The sequence below is a fragment of the Capra hircus genome, chromosome 9 (genome assembly GCF_001704415.2).
Source record: "Capra hircus breed San Clemente chromosome 9, ASM170441v1, whole genome shotgun sequence".
Lineage (NCBI taxonomy): Eukaryota > Metazoa > Chordata > Mammalia > Artiodactyla > Bovidae > Capra > Capra hircus.
Genome location: NC_030816.1, coordinates 27,824,543 through 27,849,330, shown reverse-complemented (window position 1 = coordinate 27,849,330; position 24,788 = coordinate 27,824,543). Strand labels below are relative to the sequence as shown.

At 42.4% G+C, this 24,788-nt stretch overlaps 1 protein-coding gene across 2 annotated transcripts in view; it reads left to right on the top strand.

Moving 5' to 3' along the window:
* The window catches only part of FIG4 (FIG4 phosphoinositide 5-phosphatase), a 167,446-nt gene that overhangs the window by 10,522 nt on the left and 132,136 nt on the right, over nucleotides 1-24,788 (top strand). Inside the window, exon 2 of one of the 2 annotated variants that reach the window (XM_005684577.3) lies at nucleotides 24,337-24,435. In XM_005684577.3, the coding sequence (XP_005684634.1) occupies nucleotides 24,337-24,435 (99 nt within the window). Of the gene's footprint in view, nucleotides 1-24,336; nucleotides 24,436-24,788 lie in introns of those variants that run through there. The other variant, XM_018053077.1, reaches the window with a different exon arrangement.

The window sequence follows — 24,788 nt, the reverse complement described above, 5'->3', positions numbered from 1 at the left end:
TTGCGAGAGGTATCTACCTCTTCATATTTTCTTGATGAAATTCAGCCCTTTGTAAAAAAAAAAAAAAATTGTTTTTGGAATACTTAACCCCGGACAGTCCTTGAAGACTGGTGTGTTACAGCCCAGCCATCCTTGTGAATATGTTAGTCCTCTTAAAGTGAAAGTGTTAGTCTCTTAGTTGTGTTCCATCCTGTGAGACCCCATGTAATATAGCCCGCCAGACTCCTCTGATGATGGAATTCTTCAGGCAAGGCTATTGGAGTGGGTAGCCATTCCCTTCTCCAGGGAGTCTTCCCTACCCAAGTATGGAAACAGGGTATCTTGCACTACAGGCCAGTTCTTTACCATCTGAGCCACCAGGGAAGCCCAGTTTCCTCTGTGTGTGCGTCGTAGTTGCTAAGCCCTGTTGGACTCTTTCTGACTCATAGACTGGGGCCTGCCAGGCGCCTCTATCCATGGAATTCTCCAGAAATACTGGAGTGGTTAGCCATTCCCTTCTTAACTGTTTTAACGTTGCTGTTGCTGGAAACGGCCACAAGGTGGCAGCATTCACCCAGTACCGATGCAAGGTACTCTGGCAACCAGAGCCTCAGTGGACATCCTGGTTTGGGGTTGGAAATTAAACTGGAATGTGTCAGAAGCAACACCCCAAAGCTTGTGTCTTGTCACGTCTTTTTTTTGTCAGTTTAATTTATAGTTTTGCTTGCAGAAACACGACATACAGCGTTGTATATATTGTGCTGTGCTGTGCTTAGTTGCTCAGTCTTGTGCAACTCTTTGCAACCCCACGGACTGCAGCCCACTAGGCTTCTCTGTCCATGGGGATTCTCCAGGCAAGTATGTGTACACAGTCTTTTATGTTTGCAAATATATATATATATCTCTATTGACTTTCAAATTATTTACTCATAGAGGTTATAACAGAATGCTGCTTATACCTCCCTTGTTATTTGTTTGTCCTTGTTGATTATGTATTTTATATGAAATTGTTTCTATTTGTTAATCCCAACTTTCTTGTTTATCCCTTCCCCATGTCTTTCCCCTATGACAACGATAACTTTATTTTCTAGCCTTGTGAATCTGTTTCTCTTTGGTCCATTGGTTTCTTGGTATTAATTTTTAGATTCCACGTATAAGTGCTGTCAGTCTTTTTCTTCTTAGTTACTGATGCTCTAGCATGGTTAGAACTAGGTCCGTGTGGGTTGCTGTAGTTGGTAGTATTTCATTCTGTTTCATGACCGAATCATGTTCCTGGTGGACGTGTAGCCGTTCCTCTTTATGCGTTCATGTGGACGGACAGTTTGTTTCCAGATCTCAGCTGTTGTAACTGGTAGTGCACTGCATATTTGGGTGCATATTTCTTTTTGAATTCTGATTTTGCCTGGATATTCTTTTAGGCATTGACTGCTGGTTCATGGGAGCTTCGTTTTCCTTTCAGGCACCTGCACACTGTTCTGTTTAGGGGCTGTTTCCAGTTTCATCGCACCAGCACCTTGGAGGCTTTCCTTTTCTCCAGGCCCTCTCCACCATGTATTGCTCATTGCTCACCGTGTATGGCTCATTGCTCACCGTGTAAGACTCATTGATGATGCTCATTCATACTGTGGCGAGGTATGCCATTGTTGTGGTTTTGATTTGCTTGTCTCTTTCAACTGGTGAATTTGTTCACCCATTTCATGAGCTCTTTCTTTCTTTCTTGTTTTTTTGAAGGTTGGTAATAAAATTGACTTGTTGAAATGGGCTCCTTGAAAGTGGGACGTGTTGGGTTTTCATTTTGATCACCTTCTCCAGGATAGTCAGTGGCAGCAGGTGTCATTCACAGCTCTACTGTCCTTGGAATTTTGCCAGCTCGTCAGTTCAGTTGCGCAGTTGTGTGCAGCTCTTTGTGACCCCATGGACTGCAGCACCCCAGGCGTCCCTGTCCTTCGCTATTTCCCAGAGTTTGCTCAAACTCATGTGCATCAAGTTGGTGATGCCATCCAACCATCTCATCCTCTGTTGACCCCTTCTTCTCCTACCCTCAGTCTTTCCCAGCATCAGGGACTCTTCCAGTGAGTCAGCTCTTTATATCAGGTGGCCAGAGTAATGGAGTTTCAGGTTCAGCATCAGTCTTTCCAATGAATATTCAGGGTTGATTCCCTTTGGGATTGACTGGTTTGATTTCCTTGCTGTCCAAGGGACTCGAGAGCCTCTACAGCACCACAGTTGGAAAGCATCAATTCTTCATCACTCAGTTTTCTTTATGGTCCAACTCTTGCATCCATACATGACTTACAGGAAAAACTGTAGCTTTGCCTATATGCCGCTTTGTTGGTAGAGTGATGTCTCTGCTTTTTAATACTCTTGTCAAAGTTTGTCATAGCATTTCTTCCAAGGAGGAAGCATTGTTTAATTTCATGGTGGCAGTCACCGTCCACAGTGATTTTTGTAGCTCAAGAAAATTAAGTCAGCCACTGTTTGCATTATTTCCCTGTCTATTTGCCATGAAGTGATGGGACCGGATACCATGATCTTATTAGTTTTTTGAATGTTGAGTTTTAAGCCAGCTTTTTGACTCTCCTCTTTTACCTTCATCAAGAGGTTCTTTAGTTCCTGTTTGCTTTCTGCCATAAGCGTGGTGTCATCTGTTTACCTGAGGGTATTGATAATTTCTCCTGGCAATCTTGATTCCAGTTTGTGCTTCATCCAGCCCAGCATTTTGCATGATGTACTCTGCATAAAAGTCAAATAAGCAGGGTGATACTATACAGCCTTGACATACTCCTTTCCCAATTTGGAACCAGTCTGTTGTTCCATGTCCAGTTCTGTTGCTTCTTGACCTGCACACGGGTTTCTCAGGAGGCAGGTAAGGGGGGCTGATATTTCTGTCTCTTGAAGAATTTTCCACAGTTTGTTGTCATCCTCACAGTCAAAGGTTTTAGCGTAGTCAATGAAGCAGAAGAAGATATTTTTCTGGAACTCTCTTGCTTTTTCCATGATCCAACAGATGTTGGCAGTTTGATCTCTGGTTCCTCTGCCTTTTCTAAATCCAGCTTGAGCATCTGGAAGTTCACGGTTCACGTATTTCTGAAGCCTGGCTTGGAGAATTTTGAGGATCACTTGGCTGCTGTGTGAGATGTGTGCAATTGTGCAGCAGTTGGAACATTCTTTGGCACTGCCTTTCTTTGGGATTGGGATGAAGAATGACCTTGTCCAGTCCTGTGGCCACTGCTGAGTTTTCCAAATTTCCTGACACACATTGAGTGCAGCACGTCATCTTTTAGGGTTTGAAATAGCTCGGCTGAAATTCCATCACTTCTGCTAGGTTTTTAAAGTGATGCCTCCTAAGGCCCACTTGACCTTGCATTCCGGGATGTCTGGCTCTAGGTGAGTGATCACACCATCATGATTATCTGGGTCATGAAGATCTTTTCTGTATAGTTTATCTGTGTATTCTTGCCACCTATTCTTATTATCTTCTGCTTCTCTTGGGTCCATACTGTTTCTGTCCTTTATTGTGCCCATTTTTGCGTGAAATGTCCCTTGGTATCTCTGATTTTCTTAACGAGATCTCTAGTCTTTCTCATTCTATTGTTTTCCTCTGTTTCTTTGCATTACCTCAGAAACCAAGCCATAGTGGAAATGGTGTTCTGAGTTATGCATTAGTGTGGAATGTGCAATTTTTTATTAATTTAGTTTTTTAATGTAAAATGTTATTGTAAAATCTTGCATTTTCTGTTAGTGTAGGGGATCTTTTTCGGTTCTGTATGTATATCTTCATCTTTGGATTCTTTTCTCATGTAGGTCGTCACAGTGTTGCATAGGCCCCACTCGCTCTACAGCAGGTCCTTGTTGATTACCTATTTTATCTGCATTATTGTGGATCTGTTAATCCACACCTTCTAATTGATACCTTTCCCTTCTGTAACTCTAATTTTGTGAGTCTGTTTCTCTTTTGTCAGTTGGTTTATGGGCATGAATTTAAGCCTCCACCAATAGGCTTTTTCCCCCCCTACTGACTTCATTCAGTCTAATTACGAGAGCTCCTTACGTGTTACTGCAGTTGGCAGCGTGTCATTGTTTCATGGCTGAGCACTATGCCATTGTGGACGTGAACCACTTTTTCTTTCTGCATTCAGTCAGTTTGGACGTCTTGGTTGCTTCCAGGTCTTGGCTATCGGAAGCGGTGCTGTATGCAGATTTGGGTGCCAGATTCTTTTAGAATTCTAGTGACGTTCAAATATGCTCCTACTGCTGGGGCAGCTGCAATGTATGGTAGCTCGCTTTTTAACTTTTAAAGACAGTTTCATGCTGTGCTCTGTTGTGGCTCTTCCCATTTGCATACCGTAGGCAATTCAAGAGGGTCCCCTTTTCCCTGACCCGACTGTGACCTTTAGTTTGCAGGGATTTCGATGGTGGTCATTCTGAGTGCTGTGAGGTGCTTCCTCATGTATTCTTTATTTGCATGTCTCTAATAATTCCTGACTATGTGCATCATTTCATGTTCATTTTCTTTCTCAAATGTTGTGAGTTGTGTCTACCATTTCATATGTATTGATGAAATTCTGTCTTCATAAAGATTTCTAATAGTTACTCCCGGGAAATTTTTGAGGACGAGTATCTTACAGCCTGATCCTCCTTGTGACTATTAAGTCCCTAATTTAAGGACAGTTTTCAAGGTGCTGTTGCAGAAAGTGGCCACAAGGTGCCAGCATTTCTTTGATGCCAATACTGCTTACTCTGGCAAACAGCCTCAGTGGAAGCCCTGGTTGGGATTGTACATTAGACTGCAGTGTACCAGAAGCAACACCCCGAAAGCCTGGGTCTCGTTACTTCTTCTTTTGTGTGTGTCAGTTTGATGTTTAGTTTTGCCTGGAGTAACACTGATGTATGGTGGTGTATATGTTGTATGTGTACACAATCTTTTACATTTGCACATATATATATATTGATCTGCAAATTTTTTTCTCATGGAGGTTATTACAGAATGTTGAGTAGACCTCCCTTGGTATACCTGTGTTCTTGTTAATTATGTATTTTATAAAAATTGTTTCTATTTGTTAATCCCAACTTCCTTATTTATCCCTTCCCTGTATCTTTCACCTTGTATAAGGATAATATTATCGTGTGGTTTTGTGAGTCTGTTTCTCTTTGGTCCTTTGGCTTCTTGGTATTAATTTTTAGTTACCCCTATAAGCGCTATCTGTCTTCTTAGTTGCCCTTCTTAGCGTGGTTAGAACTAGCTCCAAGTGGGTTGCTGCCGTTGTTATTTCATTCTGTTTCACGACTAAGCCATGCTCCTGGTGGACATGTAGCAGTCCTCTTCATGCATTCATCTGGCCAGATGCTTTGTTTCCAGATCTTAGCTGTTGTAACTGGTGGCCCACTGCAGATTTGGGTGCATATTTCTTTTTGAATTCTGGTTTTGCCTGGATATTCTCTTAGGCATTGACTGCTGGTTCATAGGGAGCTTAGTTTTCCTTTTAGGAACCCGCGTATTGTTCTGTGTAGGGGTTGTTAACAGTTTCATCCCATGGGTTCCTTCATAGGCTTTCCTTTCCTTCAGGGCCTTTCTATCATGTATTCTTTGAAGACTCATTGATGATGGCCATTAAGACTGGGGTGAGGTGAGCCCTCTTTGTAGTTTTGATTGGCATGTCTCTAAGAACCTGGAGTTTGTGCACCATTTCATGTGGCTTTTTTTTTTTAAGTGGTAATTGACTTGCTGAAATTGGCTCCTTGAAAGTGGGCCATGTGTTGAATTTTTCAATTATGTCTTCAGGACATTTAGTGACAGCAGATGTCATTTAGACCTCTGCTCTCCTTGTGGGTCTTGCCGGCGTCTAAGCATTGGGTTTGGCTTCCCTGATGGTGCTGGTGATAAAGAACCCTCCTGTCAGTGCAGGAGTGTAAGACATGGGTTTGACCCTGGGTTGGGAAGATCCTCTGGAGGAGGGCATGGCAGTCCACTGCAGTATTCTTGCCTGGAGAGCCCCATGGACAGAGAAGCCTGGTGGGCTCTGATCCATAGTCACAGAGTCGGACACGACCTAATCAACTTAGCATGTAGCATGCATGCATGCATGCAAGAATTGGTTTTAAAGTTGCTGTTTTGGAAAATGGCCACAAGGGAGCAAGATTTCTTCATGCCCAGCTCTGTTTACTACAGAAAGCAGAGCCTTAGTGAAAGTGGTATTCCTGAGTGGTAAATACGTGTGGCATGTGCCAGGACAAACACCCGTAAGCTGCGTCTCATTACCTTCTGTTCTTATTAATTTAGTTTTGATTTAGTAAGTTGTTTTGAAAAGGTTTTGTTTTTGTGTGTAGAGAATCTTTTTCAGTTCTATATGTATATCTATTCATTTCGGCTTCTTTTCTCATACAGATTAATAGAGTGTTGTGTAGACCTCCCTTGCTCTACTGTAGGTCCCTGTTGATTGCCTATTTTATACATATTATTGTGGAATGTTACACAAGCTCTTAACTGATTCCTACCCCCACCTTTCCCTTTTGGTAATCCTGATTTGGTTTTCTAATTTTGTGAGTCTGTTTCTCCTTCGTCAGTTGGTTCATGGGCTTTTGCATCAATTTTCAGCTGCCACTGAAGAGTACACTTTGTCTTTTTGTATGTCTAGGTCCATGTACGTGTCTGCAGTTGGCATTTTCTCATCTTCTCATCACTGAGTAATATGCCATCTGGGGCATGTGCCGCTTCTTCTATATGCACTCATCTATCCTTGGACATTTTGCTTGTTTCCAAAATCTTGTCTATTGAAAATGGTGCTAAGGTGCACTTGGGGTGCAAGATTCTTTTAGAATTCTGGTAGCCTTTGAATATGCTCTTAGGAGTGTGACTTCTGAAATGTATGGTAGCTCTGTTTTTACCTTTTAAGGACACTTTCATACTGTTGTCTGTTGTGACTGTTCCCATTTAAATACCACTGGCATATAAAATGGTCCCCCTTTCTCCACCTCACTGTAGCATTTGTTGTTTGTAGACATTTTGATGATGGCCATTCTGACTGCTGCAAGGTGATCCTGCTTTGGAATCTTGGTTTGCATGTCTCTAATAATTAGTGATTTTGTGCATCACTTCATGTGCTTTTTTAAAAATAGTGTCAGTAGTATCTGCCTTTTCTTATTGCTTGATGAAAAACTCTATCCTCTTTTTAAAGATTTCTTTTGGAATACTTACCTCTGGAAATTTTTCAGGACAAATATCTTTATAGGCCAGCTGTTCTGGTGAATGCAAGTCCTGGAAGCCGTAGTTTTCAAGTTGCTGTTGCAGAAAGCAGACACAAGGTGGCGGCACTTCTTTGCCGCCCGGCTCTGCTTACTCTGGCAAACAGAGCCTCAGGGGAAGTCCTGGTTAAACGAAGATCTTGGCATCCGGTCCCATCACTTCATGGGAAATAGATGGGGAAACAGTGGAAACAGTATTTTTTGGGGCTCCAAAATCACTGCAGATGGTGATTGCAGCCATGAAATTAAAAGACACTCCTTGGAAGAAAAGTTATGAGCAACCTAGATAGTATATTCAAAAGCAGAGACATTACTTTGCTGACTAAGGTCCCTTTAGTCAAGGCTATGGTTTTTCCTGTGGTCATGTATGGATGTGAGAGTTGGACTGTGAAGAAGGCTGAGCGCTGAAGAATTGATGCTTTCGAACTGTGGTGTTGGAGAAGACTCTTGAGAGTCCCTTGGACTGCAAGGAGATCCAACCAGTCCATTCTGAAGGAGATCAGCCCTGGGATTTCTTTGGAGGGAATGATGCTAAAGCTGAAACTCCAGTACTTTGGCCACCTCATGGGAAGAGTTGACTCATTGGAAAAGACTCTGATGCTGGGAGGGATTGGGGGCAGGAGGAGAAGGGGACGACCGAGGATGAGATGGCTGGATGGCATCACTGACTCGATGGACGTGAGTCTGAGTGAACTCTGGGAGTTGGTGATGGATGGGGAGGCCTGGCATGCTGCAATTCATGGGGTCGCAAAGAGTCGGACACGCCTGAGCAACTGAACTGAACTGAATGGCATCCCACTCCAGTACTCTTGCCTGGAAAATCCCATGGACGGAGGAGCCTGGTAGGCTGCAGTCCATGAGGTCGCTACAAGTCGGATACGACTGAGCGACTTCACTTTCACTTTTCACTTTCATGCATTGGAGAAGGAAATGGCAACCCACTCCAGTGTTCTTGCCTGGAGAATCCCAGGGACGGGGGAGCCTGGTGGGCTGCCGTCTATGAGGTCGCACAGAGTCGGACACGACTGAAGCGACTTAGCAGCAGCAGCAGCAGACTGTGCCAGAAGCAACACCCCAAAGCTTGTGTCTTTTCACTTGTCTTTTTTTTTTTGTCAGTTTAATGTATAGTTTTGCTTGGAGTAGCACTGATACATACAGTGTTCTATGTGTTGTTTGTGTACACAATCTTTTACACTTCCACATATACATATATCTATTGATCTTCAAATTATTTCCTCATAGAGCTTATTTGAAATGTTGAGTAGACCTCTCTTGGTATACTGCTGCTGCTGCTGCTAAGTCACGTCAGTCGTGTCCGACTCTGTGTGACCCCATAGACGGCAGCCCACCAGGCTCCGCCGTACCTGCGATTCTCCAGGCAAGAACACTGGAGTTGGTTGCCATTTCCTTCTCCAATGCATGAAAGTGAAAAGTGAAAGTTAAGTCACTCAGTTGTGTATGACTCTTCGCAACCCCATGGACTGTAGCCTTCCAGGCTCCTCCATCCATGGGATTTTCCAGGCAAGAGTGCTATGTCCTTGTTAATTATATATCTTACATGAAATTGTTTCTATTTGTTAATCGCTACTTCCATATTTATCCCTTCCCTGCAGCTTTCCTATTTGTTAACAATAATTTTATTATCGACTCCTGTGAGTCTGTTTGGTCAGTTTCTTGGTATTAGTTTTTAGATTCTACCTATAGGTCTTATCATATGATATGTATCTTTTTATGCTGAGTTACCTTTCTCAGCATGGTTAGAAGTATCAATAGGTCCATGGAGGTTGCTGCCTTTGGTGGTTTCATTCTGAGGTATGTTCCACGGAGGACCTGTAGCAGTTCCTCTTTATGCATTTCTCCTCGATGGACACTTTGTTTCCAGTCTTTGCTATTGTACCTGTGCCCCACTGCAGCTTTGGGTTCATGTTTCTTTTCGAATTCTGGTTCTTTTGGGTTATTCTCTTAAGCCAGGGAATATTGGATCATTGGTAGCTTTAGTTTTTTTCTGAAAGACAGCTGGGTACTGTTCTGTCTAGGTGCTGTTAATAGTTTCATCCCACCTGCACCCTAGGAGGGTGTCATTTTCTCCAGGCCCTCTCCACTGTGGATTTTTTGAGGACTTCTTGATTGATGCTTTTGAACTGTGGTGTTGGAGAAGACTCTTGAGAGTCCCTTGGACTGCAAGGAGATCCAACCAGTCCATTCTGAAGGAGATCAGTCCTGGGATTTCTTTGGAAGGAATGATGCTAAAGCTGAAACTGCAGTACTTTGGCCACCTCATGCGAAGAGTTGACTCATTGGAAAAGACTCTGATGCTGGGAGGGATTGGGGGCAGGAGGAGAAGGGGACGACAGAGGGTGAGATGGCTGGATGGCATCACTGAGTCGATGGATGTGAGTCTGAGTGAACTCCGGGAGTTGGTGATGGACAGGGAGGCCTGGCGTGCTGCGATTCATGGGGTCACAAAGAGCCGGACACGACTGAGCGACTGAACCGAACTGATGATGGCTGTTCAGACTTTGGTGAGGTGACCCCTCAGTTGTAGTTTTGCTTTGCATGTCTCTAAGAACTAGTCATTTTTGTGCACAATTTCATGTGCTCTTTTGATTTTTTTCTAACGGTGGTAATAAAAGTGACTTGTTGAAACTGGCTCTTTGAAAGTGGGCCATGTGTTGAATTTGTTTTGATTACCTTCTTTGGGCCATTTAGTGATAGCAGATGTCATAGCCTGGCTGCCCTTGTGAATGTTGTGAGCATTGGTTTTAAAGTTGCTGTTTCTGAAAATGGCCACATGGTGGCAGTGTTTCTGCATGCCAGTGGCAGTTACTACAGAAAGCAGAGTCTTAATGGAAGTTCCTGGGTTGTCAATTTTTGTGCAGTGTGCCAGTAAAACACCCATAAGCTTTGGTCTTATTTATTTTTTTATAATATAGTTTTTATTTTTTGATGGAATAAATTATTTTAAAATGTTGTGTTTAATATAGATGTAGAGAATCTTTGCCAGTTCTTCATGTGTCTATTCATCACGTATTGGTTTTGTACATGGGGTATTACAGAGCGTTGTGCAGACCTCCCTTCCTCTGCAGTGGGTCCTTGTGTATCACCTGTTTTATATGTATTATTGTGGATTTCCTAATGTCAACCCCCTAATTGTTACTTTTCCCCATTTCCCCCCTTTTGGGTAACCCTAAATTTGTTTTTTAATTTGTGAGTCTCTTCTGTTTGTTCACTTGGTTCATGGACATCAGTTTTATGATTTTAGCAATAATGGTGTTTGTCTTTTTTTTTTTTTCCTGACCTACTTCACTCGGTATGATTACAACAAGGTCCATGTACCTTTTGCTATTGTCTTGATGAAATTCTGCCGTTTGTAAAGTGTTTTTTTTTTTTTTTAAGAAAACTTACTTGCAGCAAATTTTTATAATAGGTATCTTACAGCCAAACTCTCCTTGTGAATATTAGTCCCCTTAACCACAGGTTTTAAAAGGCAAAGAAACCAGAGATAAAATTGCCAATATCCGTTGGATTATCAAAAAAGCAGGAGAGTTCCAGAAAACATCTACTTCTGCTTTATTGACTATGCCAAAGCCTTTGACTGTGTGGATCAGAACAAACTGTGGAAAATTCTTGAAGAGATGAGAATACCAGACCACCTGACCTGCCTCATGAGAAATCTGTATGCAGCTCAAGAAGCAACAGTTAGAACTGGACATGGACTGGACTGCTTCCAAATTGGGAAAGGAGTGTGTCAAGGATGTATATTGTCACCCTGCTTATTTAACTTCTATGCAGAGTACATCATGCAAAATGCCAGGCTGGATGAAGTGCAAGCTGGAATCAACATTGCTGGGAGAAATATCAATAACCTCAGATATGCAGATGATACCACCCTTATGGCAGAAAGTGAAGAGGAACTAAAAAGCCTCTTGATGGAAGTGAAAGAGGAGAGTGAAGAAGTTGGCTTAAGACTCAACATTCAGAAAACGAAGATCATGGTATCCAGTCCCATCACTTCATGGCAGATAGATGGGAAAACAATGGAAACAGTGACAGATTTTATTTTAGGGGGCTCAAAAATCACTGCAGATGGTGATTGCAGCCATGAAATTCAAACATGCTTGCTCCTTGGAAGAAAAGTTATGACCAACATAGACAGCATATTAGAAAGCAGAGACATTACTTTGCCAACAAAGGTCCATCTAGTCAAAGCTATGGTTTTTCTAGTAGTCATGTGTGGATGTGAGAGTTGGACTATAAAGAAAGCTGAGCGCTGAAGAATTGATGCTTTTGAACTGTGGTGTTGGAGAAGACTGTTGAGAGTCTCTTGAACTGCAAGGAGATCAAACAAGTCCATCCTAAAGGAAATCAGTCCTGAATATTCCTTGAAAGGATTGATGCTGAAGCTGAAATTCTAGTACTTTGGCCACCTGATGCAAAGAACTGACTCATTGAAAAGACCTTGATGCTGGGAAAGATTGAAGGTGGGAGGAGAAGGAGATGCCGGAGGATGAGATGGTTGGATGGCATCACCAACTGGATGGACAGGAGTTTGAGTAAGCTCCGGGAGTTGCTGATGGACTGGGAAGCCCGGTGTGCTGCAGGCCATGGGGTCGCAAAGTGTCAGACACGACTGAGCGACTGAACTGAACTGAGTTGCTCAATCATGTCTGACTCTTTGCACCCAGGGATTGAGCACGTTAGGCTTCCCTGTCCTTCACTGTTACTCGAAATTTTCTCAAACTCGTGTCCGTTGCGTCGATAATGCCGTTTAACCCACCTCATCCTCTATTGCCCCCTTTTCCTCCTGCTGTCAATCGTTCCCAGCATCAGAGTCTTTTTCAATGAGTTGGCTCTTTACATCAGGTGGCCATGTATTGGAGCTTCAGATTCAATCCTTCTAATGATTATTCAGGGTTGATTTCCTTTTTAGAATTGACTGGTGTGATCTCCTTGCTTTCCAAGAGACTCTCAAGAGTCTTTTCGAGCACCAGAGTTGGAAAGCATCAATTCTTTGGTGCTCAGCCTTCTTTTTAGTCCAACTCTCACATCTGTACATGATTACTGGATTAAAAAATCCATAGCTTTGACTGTATGAACCTTTGTTGGCAAAGTGACATCTCTGCTTTTTGATATGCTGTCTAGGTTTATTGTAGCCTTTCTTCCAAGGACCAGGAATTTTTAAATTTCATGGCAGGTCACCATCTGCAGTAATTTTGGAGCCTAAGAAAATAAAGTCTGTCATTGTTTCCATTTTACCCCATCTACTTGCTATGAAGTGATGGGACCAGATGCCATAATCTTAGTTTTCTGAATGTTGAGTTTTAAGCCAGCTTTTTCACTCTACTCTTTCACCTTCCTCAAGAGGATCTTTAGTGACCCTCTGCTTTCTGCCATAAGGGTGGTGTCATCTGCGTATCTGAGGTTATTGATATTTGTCCCGACAATCTTGATTTCAGCTTGTGCTTTATCTAGCCTGGCATTTCAAATGATGTACTCTGCGTAGAAGTTCAATAAGCAGAGTGACAGTATACAGCCTTGACCTACTCCTTTCTCAATTTGAAACTAGTCTGTTGTTCCATTTCCCATCCTAACTCTTGCTTCTTCACCTGCATACAGGTTTCTTGGGAGTTAGGTAACGTGGTCTGGCATTCCCATCTCTTTAAGAATTTTCCACAGTTTGTTGTGATCCACACAGTCAAAGGCTTTAGCTTAGTCAGTGAAGCAGAAGTAGATGTTTTCCTGGCACCCCTGCTTTTCCTATGATCCAAGAGATGTTGGCAATTTGAAATCTGTTCCTCTGCCTTTTCTAAATCCAGCTTGTACATCTGGAAGTCTTTGGGTCACATATTGTTGAATCCTGGATGGAAGGATTTTGAGTATCATCTTGCTAGCATGTGAAATGTGTGCAGTTGTGCAGTAGTTTGAACATTCTTTGGCATTCCCTTTCTTTGGGATTGGAATGAAAACTGAACTTTTCAGTCCTTTGACCACTGCTGAGTTTCCCAGATTTGCTTGCGCATTGAGTGCAGCACTTTAACAGTATCATCTTTTAGTTTTGAAATAGCTCAACTGGAATTCCGTCAACTCCACGATTTGTTTGTAGTATGATTCCTAGGGACAATTGACTTCATGCTCCAGAATGTCTGTCTCTAGGTGAGTGAGCACAGCATTGTGGTTATCCAGGTCATGAAGACCCCCCTTTTTTTTTTGAACAGTTCTTCTGTGTATTCCTGTCACTTCTTCTTAGTATCTATTGCTTCTGTTAGGTCCATAAAATTTCTGTCCTTTATTGTGCTCAGCTTTGCATGAAATGTTCCCTTGATATCTCTAATTTTCTTGAAGAGATCTCTATAGTTTTTCCCATTCTATTTTTTCTGCTTTTTCATTGCATTGTTCAGTTAAGAAGGCTTTCTTGTTGGATCTTGCTATTCTTTGGCACTCTGCATTCAGATGAGTATATCTTTCCTTTTCTCCTTTCCCTTTTGCTTCTCTTTTTTTCCAGCTATTTATAAGGCCTCCTCAAACAACCTTTTTGCCTTGTTGCATTTCTTTCAAGTTGCTGTTGCAGACGATGGCCACAAGGCAGCAGCATTTCTGCACAGCCCAGCTTGACTTCCTCTGCAAACAGAGCTTCAGGGGAAGTTGTGGTGCAGAGTATAAATTACCCTGTAGTGTGCCAGATGCAACACCCTGATGCTTGGGTCTGATTGCTTCTTGGTAATGTGTCGTTTTGCTTGGAGTCACAGCGACATCAAATGATAAATGTGTTGTATGTGTACAGAACTTGTACATTTACACATACACATACATAGAGCCTCATTATTTTCCCATAGCTGTTATTCCACAAAGTCTAGTAGAGCTCCTGTCATCTATTTCCTTACTAATTATGTATTCATAAGTAATAGTTTCTGCTTGTTAATCTCAGCCTCCTAATTTGTCTCTTTCCTGCATCTTTCCCCTTTGTTAGATGTAATTTTATTTTCTAATCTTGTGAGTCTGTTACTTTTGAGTCAACTGGTTTCTTGATATTAATTTTTATATTCTACCTATAGAGTGGGTTCGATCCCTGGCTCGGATCAATAGAAGGGATCCTCTGGAGAAGGGAATGGCTACTCACTCCAGTGTTCTTCCCTGGGGCTGCAAAGAATCGGGCACAACTGAGCAACTAACAGTTTCACATAAGTGATAGCATATGATATCTGTACTTTTGTTCTGAGTTACCTCTCTCATCTTGCTTAGAACTAGTTCCATGCAGGTTGCCGCCACTGGTGTTATTGCATTCCATTTCGCGGCTGAGATGTGGCCCATGGTGGACGTGCAGCAGTTCCTCTTTGTGAACTCATTCTCGATGGACGCTTTGTTTCGTTTCCAGGTTTTTGCTATTGCAACTGTGGCCCTCAGCAGCTTTAGAGCATGTTTCTTTTTGAATTTTGGTTCTCCCCTGATATTCTCTTAAGCGTTTGATGCAGGGTCGTCGGTAGCTCTCGTTTTCGCTTCCAGACCCTGCACGCTCTTCTGTGTAGAGACTTAGCGGTTCCATCCCACCAGCACCGCAGGAGGCTGTCTTTCCCCAGGCCCTCTCCACCAAGTGCTCTCTGAGGCTCACTGATGATGGCCTGTCAGACTGGGGTGAGTTGAGTCCTGGTCGTTTAGATTTCTATACCGTGTGATTTGGGCATTTTGTGCACTATCACACGGGTTCTTTTTTGTTTTAATGGTTGTAAGAAAATCTGCTTGTTGATATTGGCTCCTTGAAAGTGGGCCATATGTTGACTTTTAAAATTTTTTTTTATTCCCTTTCATTTGTTAGATATGGACTGATGCAATGATTGACCAGAGCTGTTGTTTGCAAGTGTCTGAATGTAATGGGAATTCTTATTTTGGGTGGTGGGAGTGTGTTCTTTCGTGAGGAAGGCATTATGAGATGCATTAATTGATGAGACACACTGGGCAAGATAGGGTCCTGTCCTGAGCCTTCCTTTAGAATGGCAACTGGGTAGAATTGTTCCTGAGGTTACGTTTATGTTGGTATCGTTACTTGTGTTTAACGATGGATTTTGAGGACTGTTTAGGTAGCAAGGGAAATAGGTTTATAGGTTACAGGCTTTAGGTCTGGTTCTATTCCCTCCAGAATTTTACCTGTTCTTTTTGTTACTAAGCACCTTCATTTTTCCTTTAGCTCATTGTGACCCAGGCCTACAGATGAATTTGGGCTATATCTCACCCTGATGCTCATATACCCCAGTGTAACTAGGAGTTTCCCACTGGAGACTTACCAACCTGTTATTTTCCAGGAAGAAACTAGCTCACCTTAGGTGATTTCCAGTGTCTGGTCCTTACTTCATCCATAATACCGTTGGGGTCTTACCATTGCAGTAAGGGACCATTTTATAACAAAGGAAGGGACATTGTAGTGGTTAACTTTAAAGCTGATAGCTGAACAGAACTGTGGTAGATTTTGGTCTCTGCATATGTGTTTTGTGTGTATACGGTTGTTAAGATAATTTTTACTCTTGCTAGCTCAAAATTATTATTGTATATGTACGCATGTTTGGGTTTATTTCAAGTCCTGCCTTGTTCTAAAAGGATTAAGGTAACTTCTCCCTTCTTTCCATCCCATCACATGAAAGAGAATTAGCATGTATGAACCACTTTGTGAGGAATGCAGCTCATTTAATGAGCCTTGATTTGGAAATTAGAGGACAGGAGAGGACATCACAGGATGTGGGTCACAAAGGGATTAGAACTGGGAACCAGCTGATGTAAAGTTGGAAAGAGAATCATGGTGATGATGGAGGTGACAAAGTTCCCACTTGCTTCCAGAGGGGATTTAATGCTTCCCCTTCAGCAGAGCCCTGACGCCGTGAAGAAAGAACTCAGCAGCGTCCCTCTGACTGTCAGAATCTCCGTTCTCCTCCTGGGCTGGGTTACTGGTTGTAGGATTGTTGGGATCAGCGAGGTGGCAGGCCTGCAAGATTGCTAAAGATTGTGAGAAGTGCCTTTGTGATGATCTTTAAAAATACCACCTTTATTCTGAAAGTTCAAGTGCAGTTTAACATTAATCAAAGCTGTCAGGACAACCTAAAATGTCTCCTCTTTCAAGAGCGCTGATTTTCTTCCCTCAGCTGAAAACTGAGTGATTAATTAGCCTGTCATTATCAAAGAAGATGATAATGTTAGTAGATAACTGCGTTTCCTGTTAAGTGGATTACCTTCTGTATTCCATGTGGAGTTCATGTATGTACTTTAGAAATACATTCATCTTTAAACCAAGTCACTGCTGTTAAAGCTGCATGGTGAGATTTTAAGCTTTTTCTTGATAGTTAACTTGGAAAAGTCAGCTCAGAGCCTTTCTGTCTTAATGGACATCTTAATGCAGCTTCTTTTGGTGTCCTGATTCTCCACCCCAGTTCTTGCCAACCCCTCTGCCCCTCAGTGAGTCTACTGACACACAGGCGTGTCCCCAGCAGAGCCGGTTCCTCTCGCCCACGTGTGTGCCTGCGTTCAGGCAGCCCGGCTGACGTGTGCCCGATTATGAAAGTCCCGAACGCTCCAGTCACTGCTCCCTTTTCCTCCTGGTTGCTTTTGGGCATTTTGGTTGCCTGCTCTTTCACCTTTACCATTTGAACTTCAGACTGCAGGTACCTGAGATGACCTTTCCTCTTCCTAAAATCCCGTTATTCCTAATTTATAATGGTTTCAGCTCAACTTTCCAGATATGTAAGTCCCCTCTCAGCACATTCACACCGTAGGTGTTCTCCCTGGCTGCTGCTTCTTGAAGCAGTGGCTCAGATCTGGACTGGTTGCGCCCACGGCCTCCAGCTCAGCCGCCATCCTGGGATCTCCCTTAACCACCATCCCGTCACCTCTCCTGTGATGATTTCCTTACTTTCCCAGATCCTGGATTTTTTTTTTTCTCTCTCTTGAGTTATGCCCTCATTTTGGTGGAGCATCTCCTTCAGTTGCTTCATGAGGAAGGGTTCCTCGGCAGGAATCTTTGAATCCGTGGATGTGCGGAACAGTAAGGACCTAACAGAAGCAGAAGAGGTTAAAAAGAGGTGGCAAGAATATATAGAAGAACTGCACACACATAGAAAGGTGTTAATGGCCTGGGAAACTGATGGTGTGGTCACTCACCTGGGGCTGGACATCGTGGAGTAGGGTGTCAAGTGGGCCTCAGGAAGCATTACTGTGAGAAAGCCTAGTGGAGGTGATGGAATTCCAGCCCGGCTGTTCATATCTGAAATCCTAAACGATGATGCTATTAAGGTGCTTCACTCCATATGCTCGCAAATTTGGAAAATGCAGCAGTGGCCACAGGACTGGAAAAGGTCAGTTTTCATTCCAATCCCAAGAAAGGGCAATGCCGAAGAATTCCTGTACAGTTGTGCTCATTTCACGTACTAGCAAGGTTATGCCCAGATTCCTTCAAGCTCAGTTTCAGCAGTACATGAACTGAAAACAGATGTACAAGCTGGGTTTCAAAGAGGCAGAGGAACCAGAGATCAAATTGCCATCATTTGCTGGATCGTGGAGTAAGCAAGAGAATTCCAGAAAAACACCTACTTCTGCTTCACAGGCTATATAGTAAAGCCTTTGACTGTGTGGACTGCAACAAGCTGTGGAAAATTTTTAAAGAGATGGGAAAACCAGACCACCTTACCTGCCTCCTGAGAAATCAGTATGCAGGTCAAGAAGCAGCAGTTAGAACCGGACATAGAGACTGGCTCAAAATAGGGAAAAGAGTATGGCAAGGCTATAAATTGTCACCCTGTATCCAGAGTACATCATGTAAAATGCTGGGCTGGATGAATCACAAGCTGGAATCAAGATTGCCACAACAACCTCAGATATGCAGATAATACCACTCTAATCACAGAAATTGAAGAGGAGCTAAAGAGCCTTTTGATGAAGATGAAAGAGGAGAGTGAAAAAACTGGCTTGAAACTCAACATTTAAACAACTGAGAATATGGCATCCAGTCCCATCCCTTGATGGCAAATAGAAAGGGAAAAAGTGGAAGCAGTGATGGATTTTATTTTCTTGGGCTCCAAAATCACTGCTGACGATGACTGCAGCCATGAAAATAAAAGACGCTTGCTCCTTGGAAGGAAAGCTATGGCAAACTTAGTGTATTGAAAAGCAGAGATATCACTTTGCTGATAAAGGTATGTGTAGTCAAAGCTATGGTTTTTCCAGTAGTCATATAAGGATGTGAGAGTTGGACCATAAAAAAAAACTGAGCTCTGAAGAATTGATGCTTTCAGATTGTGGTGCTAGAGAAGACTCTTGAGAGTCCCTTCGATTGCAGTCTAATCAACCAAAAAGGAAATCAATCCAAAAAGGAAACCTGAATATTCCTTGGAAGGACTGATGCTGGAGTTGAAACTTCAATACTTTGGCCACCTGATGCGATGAGCCAACTCATTGGAAAAGACCCTGATGCTGGGAAAGACTGAAGGCAAAAGGAGAAGAGAGAGGCAGAGGATGAGATGGTTAGATAGCATCACCAACTCAATGGACATGAATTTGAGCAAACTTCAGGAGGTAGTGGAGGACAGAGGAGCCTGGCATGCTACAGTCCATGGGGTCGCAGAGTCAGACACAACTTAGTGGCTGAACGGCAACAACAATATCTGAAAATGCCCTTATTAGGCCCTCAGGTTTGATTGATAGGCCTAATGTGGAGTTAAAGCTTGAAATTAATTTTCCCTTAAAAACTTGAAGGCATTGTGTCCCCGTCTTCCACCTTCAGTTTTGCTGTCGAGAATTTCTAGTGTTGTGCTATTCTTGATCTTTAGCTTGAAGCCTTTTTTTCCTCCGTGGAAGCGTGTGCCAGCTCCTTTTTAATCTTCAGTTTTCTGAAGTTTTACACTTCTCCCTCCAGAGATAAGAGCTGCAACAAATTTTCATGCCTTTGGGGGTTCTATAGCACAAATTGGATTGCTTCTTGACTTGCTTCTGCTTTCTTTCTTGGGCATACTTTTCAGTTTCAAATGATTTTTTTTTCCTTTTTTCTGCAGCCTGCTTCTCTCTTTCTCTTGCCCTTAAGGCTTCTAAGAAAATGACCATAAAAAACTTTACGGTGATTTTAGTGAGGTGTTTGGCGGAGGGGAGCAGAGCCCTCCACTCCTCTCTCTTTGCCTGGAAGGCTACCCGTTTGCTCGTCACCCAGCCCTGCCGTGGATTTTTGCCTCCACTCCATCGTGGAGACAACCCCTTGCCCCCAGAAAGACTACTCACAAGCTCTTGTCCTCAAACCCCACCTTCATGGGCTCTGTCTGCAGCATTTGCTCATCAAGCAAAAGTACTCGGATTGATTACTTCTTTTCCCCCCAGTCTAATCCACTAGCAAGGCATGTGCCTAAAATATAGCTTCAATGTATCGTTGCCCTTAGGTATCTAGTCCAGTGCCTGGCACACGGGAGGCATTCACTGGTACATGGGCAGATGAGTGATGTCAATAGGAAGCCAGGAAAAATGTTGAAATTGTGGACTCTCTTAACATGTTCTGAAAGACAGTTTTTGAAAGTAAAGGCAGGGTGACTGTTCTAGATTAAAAGATATTTTATAAAGGCCTGGTTAACAAGTGCTATACAAAATTCTTGATTGGATTCCTTTTTTTTTTTTTTCACTTAAAGCTAGCTAGAAAGGATACCGGGCTTCTCATGTGGCGCTAGTCGTAAAGAACCCCCCTGCCAGTGCAGGAGACTTAAGAGATGTGGGTTCAATCCCTGGGTCGGGACGATCCCCTGGAGGAGAGCATGGCAACCCACTCCAGTATTCTTGCCTGGAGAATCGCATGGACAGAGGAGCCTGGTGGGCTACAGTCCATGGGTCATAAAGAGTCGGGCACAACTGAGTAGACTTAGCACATAAACGAAACTATTGGGACATTTGGGGAAACTTGATGGATTATAGGTAATGTTGTATCAATGGTTGTTGTGATTATGTGGGAGGATGTCCTTGTGTTTAGAAAATACAAGTTGAGAGCTTTTCGGGATGATGTGTTATGATACCTGCAACTTGTTTTTCACATGGTTCGAAAGAAAAAAAAAAGCTTATCTCTAGAAGGAAGAAGAGAGAAAAAAAAATGTAGCACAAAGTTAACCATGTGTGAATCTAGCTGAGTGGAATGTGGGTTTTTATTTTACCGTTCTATTTTACTGTGGGTTTGAAAAATTTTCAAAATAAAAAATTTAGAAAAAAATCAACAGTGGAGAAGAATTTAAGGAAAAGATATTTCAGGGCTATTTTTAAGCCCCAAAATGCTGAAATTAATTTTGAAGCATGATGTTAAATATAATAAACCCTAAGGATATATATGTATATATATGTGTGTGTGTATAGTTAATCAAACCAAGTAGAATTAAGGCCTTTCTGGAAAAGTTACCTCTTAAAAATTTGGCCTGAAAGCCTGTGACTCGCCCACCAGGGGGCAGTGCAGGAGCGTCATTCTGTGCACTGCTGAGCGCCGTGGGTTCCCCCCACATGGCTGTTTCCACAAGAGGTCGCTCTTCTCTGCACAAAACATTTTCAGGATTCTTAGACCACTTTAATAGAGAATGCGGATAGTTACACTGCTTCCCGTTTCTTTCTTCCCACTCCTATCTGCTTCTGAGTTCTGTGGAGTTTTGCCTTGGCTCCTCCGCTTCGTGGAGCGACTTCACGGAAGGGTCTGGATAAGAGGGGTGCAGATCCGCTCTCCTGTGTGTGCTTCAAAGGCCAAGAGTGCATTTGTCTACTCCTACCCCGGGAATTCAGTCTTTTTATTACAAACTGCCAAGTCATGGTCCTACTGCAGTTCATCTTTAGATTTCCTAGGATGTGTTGAAATTCTAGGAATCCCACTCAGCAGTTTTTCCTCTCCTAAAGCTGTGAAGTGGCTCCTTACTGAGTGATTCAGGTATATATAGCTCAGACGGTAAAGAATCCACTTGCAGTACAAGAGACGGAGGTTTGATCCCTGAGTCGGAAAGATCCCCTGGAGAAGGGAATTGTAACCCACTCCAGCATTCTTGCCCAGAGAATCCCATGAGGTGGTTGACTTAGAAGGACTGTCTTTCTGTGCAGTTAACCAAGAAAGATGGCTTAGTGTAAATGTTGCAGAAAGTTACCCAGCAGATTAAATGGTTAGCCTGTGGTGAGTGATTGTTCTTTCATTTAGCATATACTCAATGCCTGCAGAACCAGATTGCACTACTGGACTAGAATTAAAAACCACAAGAGTCAGCCTCCAAAGCTGATTATAATAGGCAAACGGGATAGAGTAGCCCCAGACAAATTTAGCAGGGCGCTCAGAAGTGCTGACTTCAGATATAAGCAAAAGTGCTCTGGTAGGGGCAGGAGAAGGCAGTGGCACCCCACTCCAGTACTCTTGCTTGGAAAATCCCATGGACGGAGGAGCCTGGTAGGCAGTCCATGGGGTCGCTAAGAGTCGGACACGACTGAGCAACTTCACTTTCACTTTTCACTTGCACGCATTGGAGAAGGAAATGGTAACCCACTGCAGTGTTCTTGCCTGGAGAATCCCAGGGATGGGGGAGCCTGGTGGGCTGCCGTCTGTGGGGTCACACAGAGTTGGACACGACTGAAGCAACTTAGCAGCAGCAGGGGCAGGAGGGAGGGATGTTATTTGCTCTGTCTTGGTTCAAAATATTAAGTACTGTCTCGAGATCCTCCAAGGCCAAACTCAGCATCAGGACACCACCAGCCTGTCTGTTCAGCTTGCTCTGACCTTCCCCAAGTGAGTGAAGTGCCCTTCACGTGTTGTCATCTGTCCAGTTCAGACCTCTGTAATACGCGCTATTCGTGGTTGGTACTTTGCATGCTCTCCTCTCCTGAGGACAGAGGCTGATTACTCATAGTTTGGTGTATTTTCCCCACTCTGGTTCCATTCTGGTCCCGTGCATACCTTTTTTCCCTCTGGGCGCTGTCTTTTTTCTCTTTTTTGAAGTCTTTTTCTCAAATACAATGACATTGGCTTGCTAATATCTTAAAAAGTAAACCAAAGAAAAGTAACCGTCACTGAGTACTTTTTTTGTGTTGGACCCTTCACTGTGTTGGGTGTTTCATAAGCATCTTCTCCGTTAATCTCGTTCTTCTAACAAACTCGGCGAGCTTCTTGCTGTTCAAGTCTTTGCACTCACTGTTTCCTTTCCCGGGAACCTCTTTTTCCTCAAGTGCTCAAGAAGGTGGTTTCCTTTTCTCCTAACAAACGTGTAGTTTATAGGCCGTTCTTCTGTGGCTGAGTTTACTAGGCTGCTGACCCCACTTTCCTCCCAGTGGTGGGTGGGGTCTTGGGGAGGAACTCACTGAGGCCAGCCTGAGGACTTGGACCTCCTCCCTCTCGCTGGGTCCCTGCCCTTCCAGCTGCTCGTCCAGTGCATCCTGGTCACTGGGTGTCTTCTTTTAGTTTACTAATTTATTATAATTGCTCTGTTTCTTCCTCATGATAACTGATACTTTGATCTAGACTCCATTTCTCCCTAGAAGACGAGGGATTCAGTATTTTGGTTAGTTTTCCCCTTAAGCATGGGCTAACCCATCATCTTTTTTTCTTTTTAAATTACCATAATTGTATTTATTTATTTATTTTGGCCGCTCTGTGTGGCATGCAGGATCTTAGTTCCCTGACTAGGAATCGAACCTATGCCCCTTGCAGTGGAATCACAGTCTTAACCACTGGATAGCCAGGGAAGTCCCTAACCTATCATGTTTTAACATACAGTTTTGTTTTTTATAATCTGAAAGTCTAGATCATACCTTTGTAAACAGATATATACTTAATTTAAAAACTCATCCGTTTTTACAGCTCTAGTATTAAAACGATATAACCAAGTTCTCATCTTCTGTTATGGGGCTTCCCAGGTGGTGCAGTCGTAAAGAGTCAAGAGATGCGAGTTCAATCCCTGGTTCAAGATGATTCCCTGGAGTAGGAAATGCCAGCCCACTCCAGTATTCTTGCCTGGAGAATCCCATGGACAGAGGAGCCTAGTGGGCTGCAGTCCATGGGGTCACAAAGAGTCGGACACGCCTGAGCACGTGTCTCTTCTGGTATACCTATCTTCTATTTCCCACCTTCAAGGCTCAATTTAAGTCCTAAGTCCTCTGAGGTTTTCTGCACCTTTAGTACCTAACATTAATCTTTCCTGCTCTCAGTACCTTTACTTCAGTTTGGCCATTAATCTAAAGAATCTTATTTGTTATTTAATTGCTTTGTCTGTCTGTGTCTTATGTGACTGATGAGATGGTTAGATGCCAGTTGATGGTGGCCATGTGTTCTTAATTTTTGCAGTGTTGAAAAAGAGTCACTTTAAAGGACTTTTTTGAAGCAAAATATTTTAAATATATTTTTCCTAATGGAGTTTTATGTATTTTCTTAAACACAGTATAAAAGTTATTCATCTGGTTTAGGTTTTCTGAAAAGCATTTTCTTTGACTATAGGATTATTTTTCTGTATTTTTAGTATTCATTTTATTCTCAGTATTCATTTAAGAAGACTAATGTGTTCAGGTATAATGCTCCAAGGAAGTGTTTCAGGAAAGAAAGAATATTAATTATTTCCTGTAGCTTATCTATAAAAAGCCATTTCGGAAAGTACATTCATTTTAATTTTTTATTGGGACTTTGCGGTTGATTTTTACAGTTGCTGTATTAAAGTCATTTTTAGTCTTCTACAGAAAATGTATAAAGGTTTATTTGATAAAATATCAATATTTTAATAGCTATAATTGTCTAAGCATTCCTAATTATGTGTTGAGCTTTGAGCTTCTTACCAGAGCTGCAGTTTCCTGGCAAAGTTTAAACATCAGTTTCCAATCAGTTAGGTTAATCTCTGTATAATATAATTAAATTCATCTGACCTGGTTACTGGGTACATTTTAAATATCAGACTGCTAATCATGACACCACGACGAATATTTCAATTTTAAAGTTGACCTTTTAGAATCAGCCTTTCTTTAATCTGCCAGTTGTACTTAACAGAAATATTTCTTTTAAAAAGTAACCTGACTTAGTTCATGTGTTTAATGAGAAAAAAACCAGAGTTATTATAAAATGTGTATAAGGCAAGCTGTCTTAAAAAAACTAATGACATTTCTTTTTCTTTGTAGAGATACTTCCTAGTTGGGAGCAATCATGCAGAAACAAAATACCGTGTTTTGAAAATTGATAGAACAGAACCAAAAGATTTGGTTATCATTGATGACAGGGTAAGTATCTTGACAACCTGAATACAGACAGAAACCTTGGTACTCCTTGTTTAATGGATATGAAATATCCTTACAGCTCCTTGCGATGTATACCTTTTTTTTATCATACATCCAAAAATGACAGTTTTTCATGGTTGGCTAGAATTTTTAATCTCTAATCTGGTTTCTAAAATTATGGAAGTCAGAAAGTTTGCCAGAATTACACTTTGCCCTTCATTTTGATTTTTTACGAAGCAAACACTTTGGATAAGATAATGAATATATTTTCTTAAAGGGGTACCATTTTAAGGATCTGATATAACTCTCAATATTGCAGCCACCGAAGAGATTATTTCTTCTTTTTCTTCTTTGAT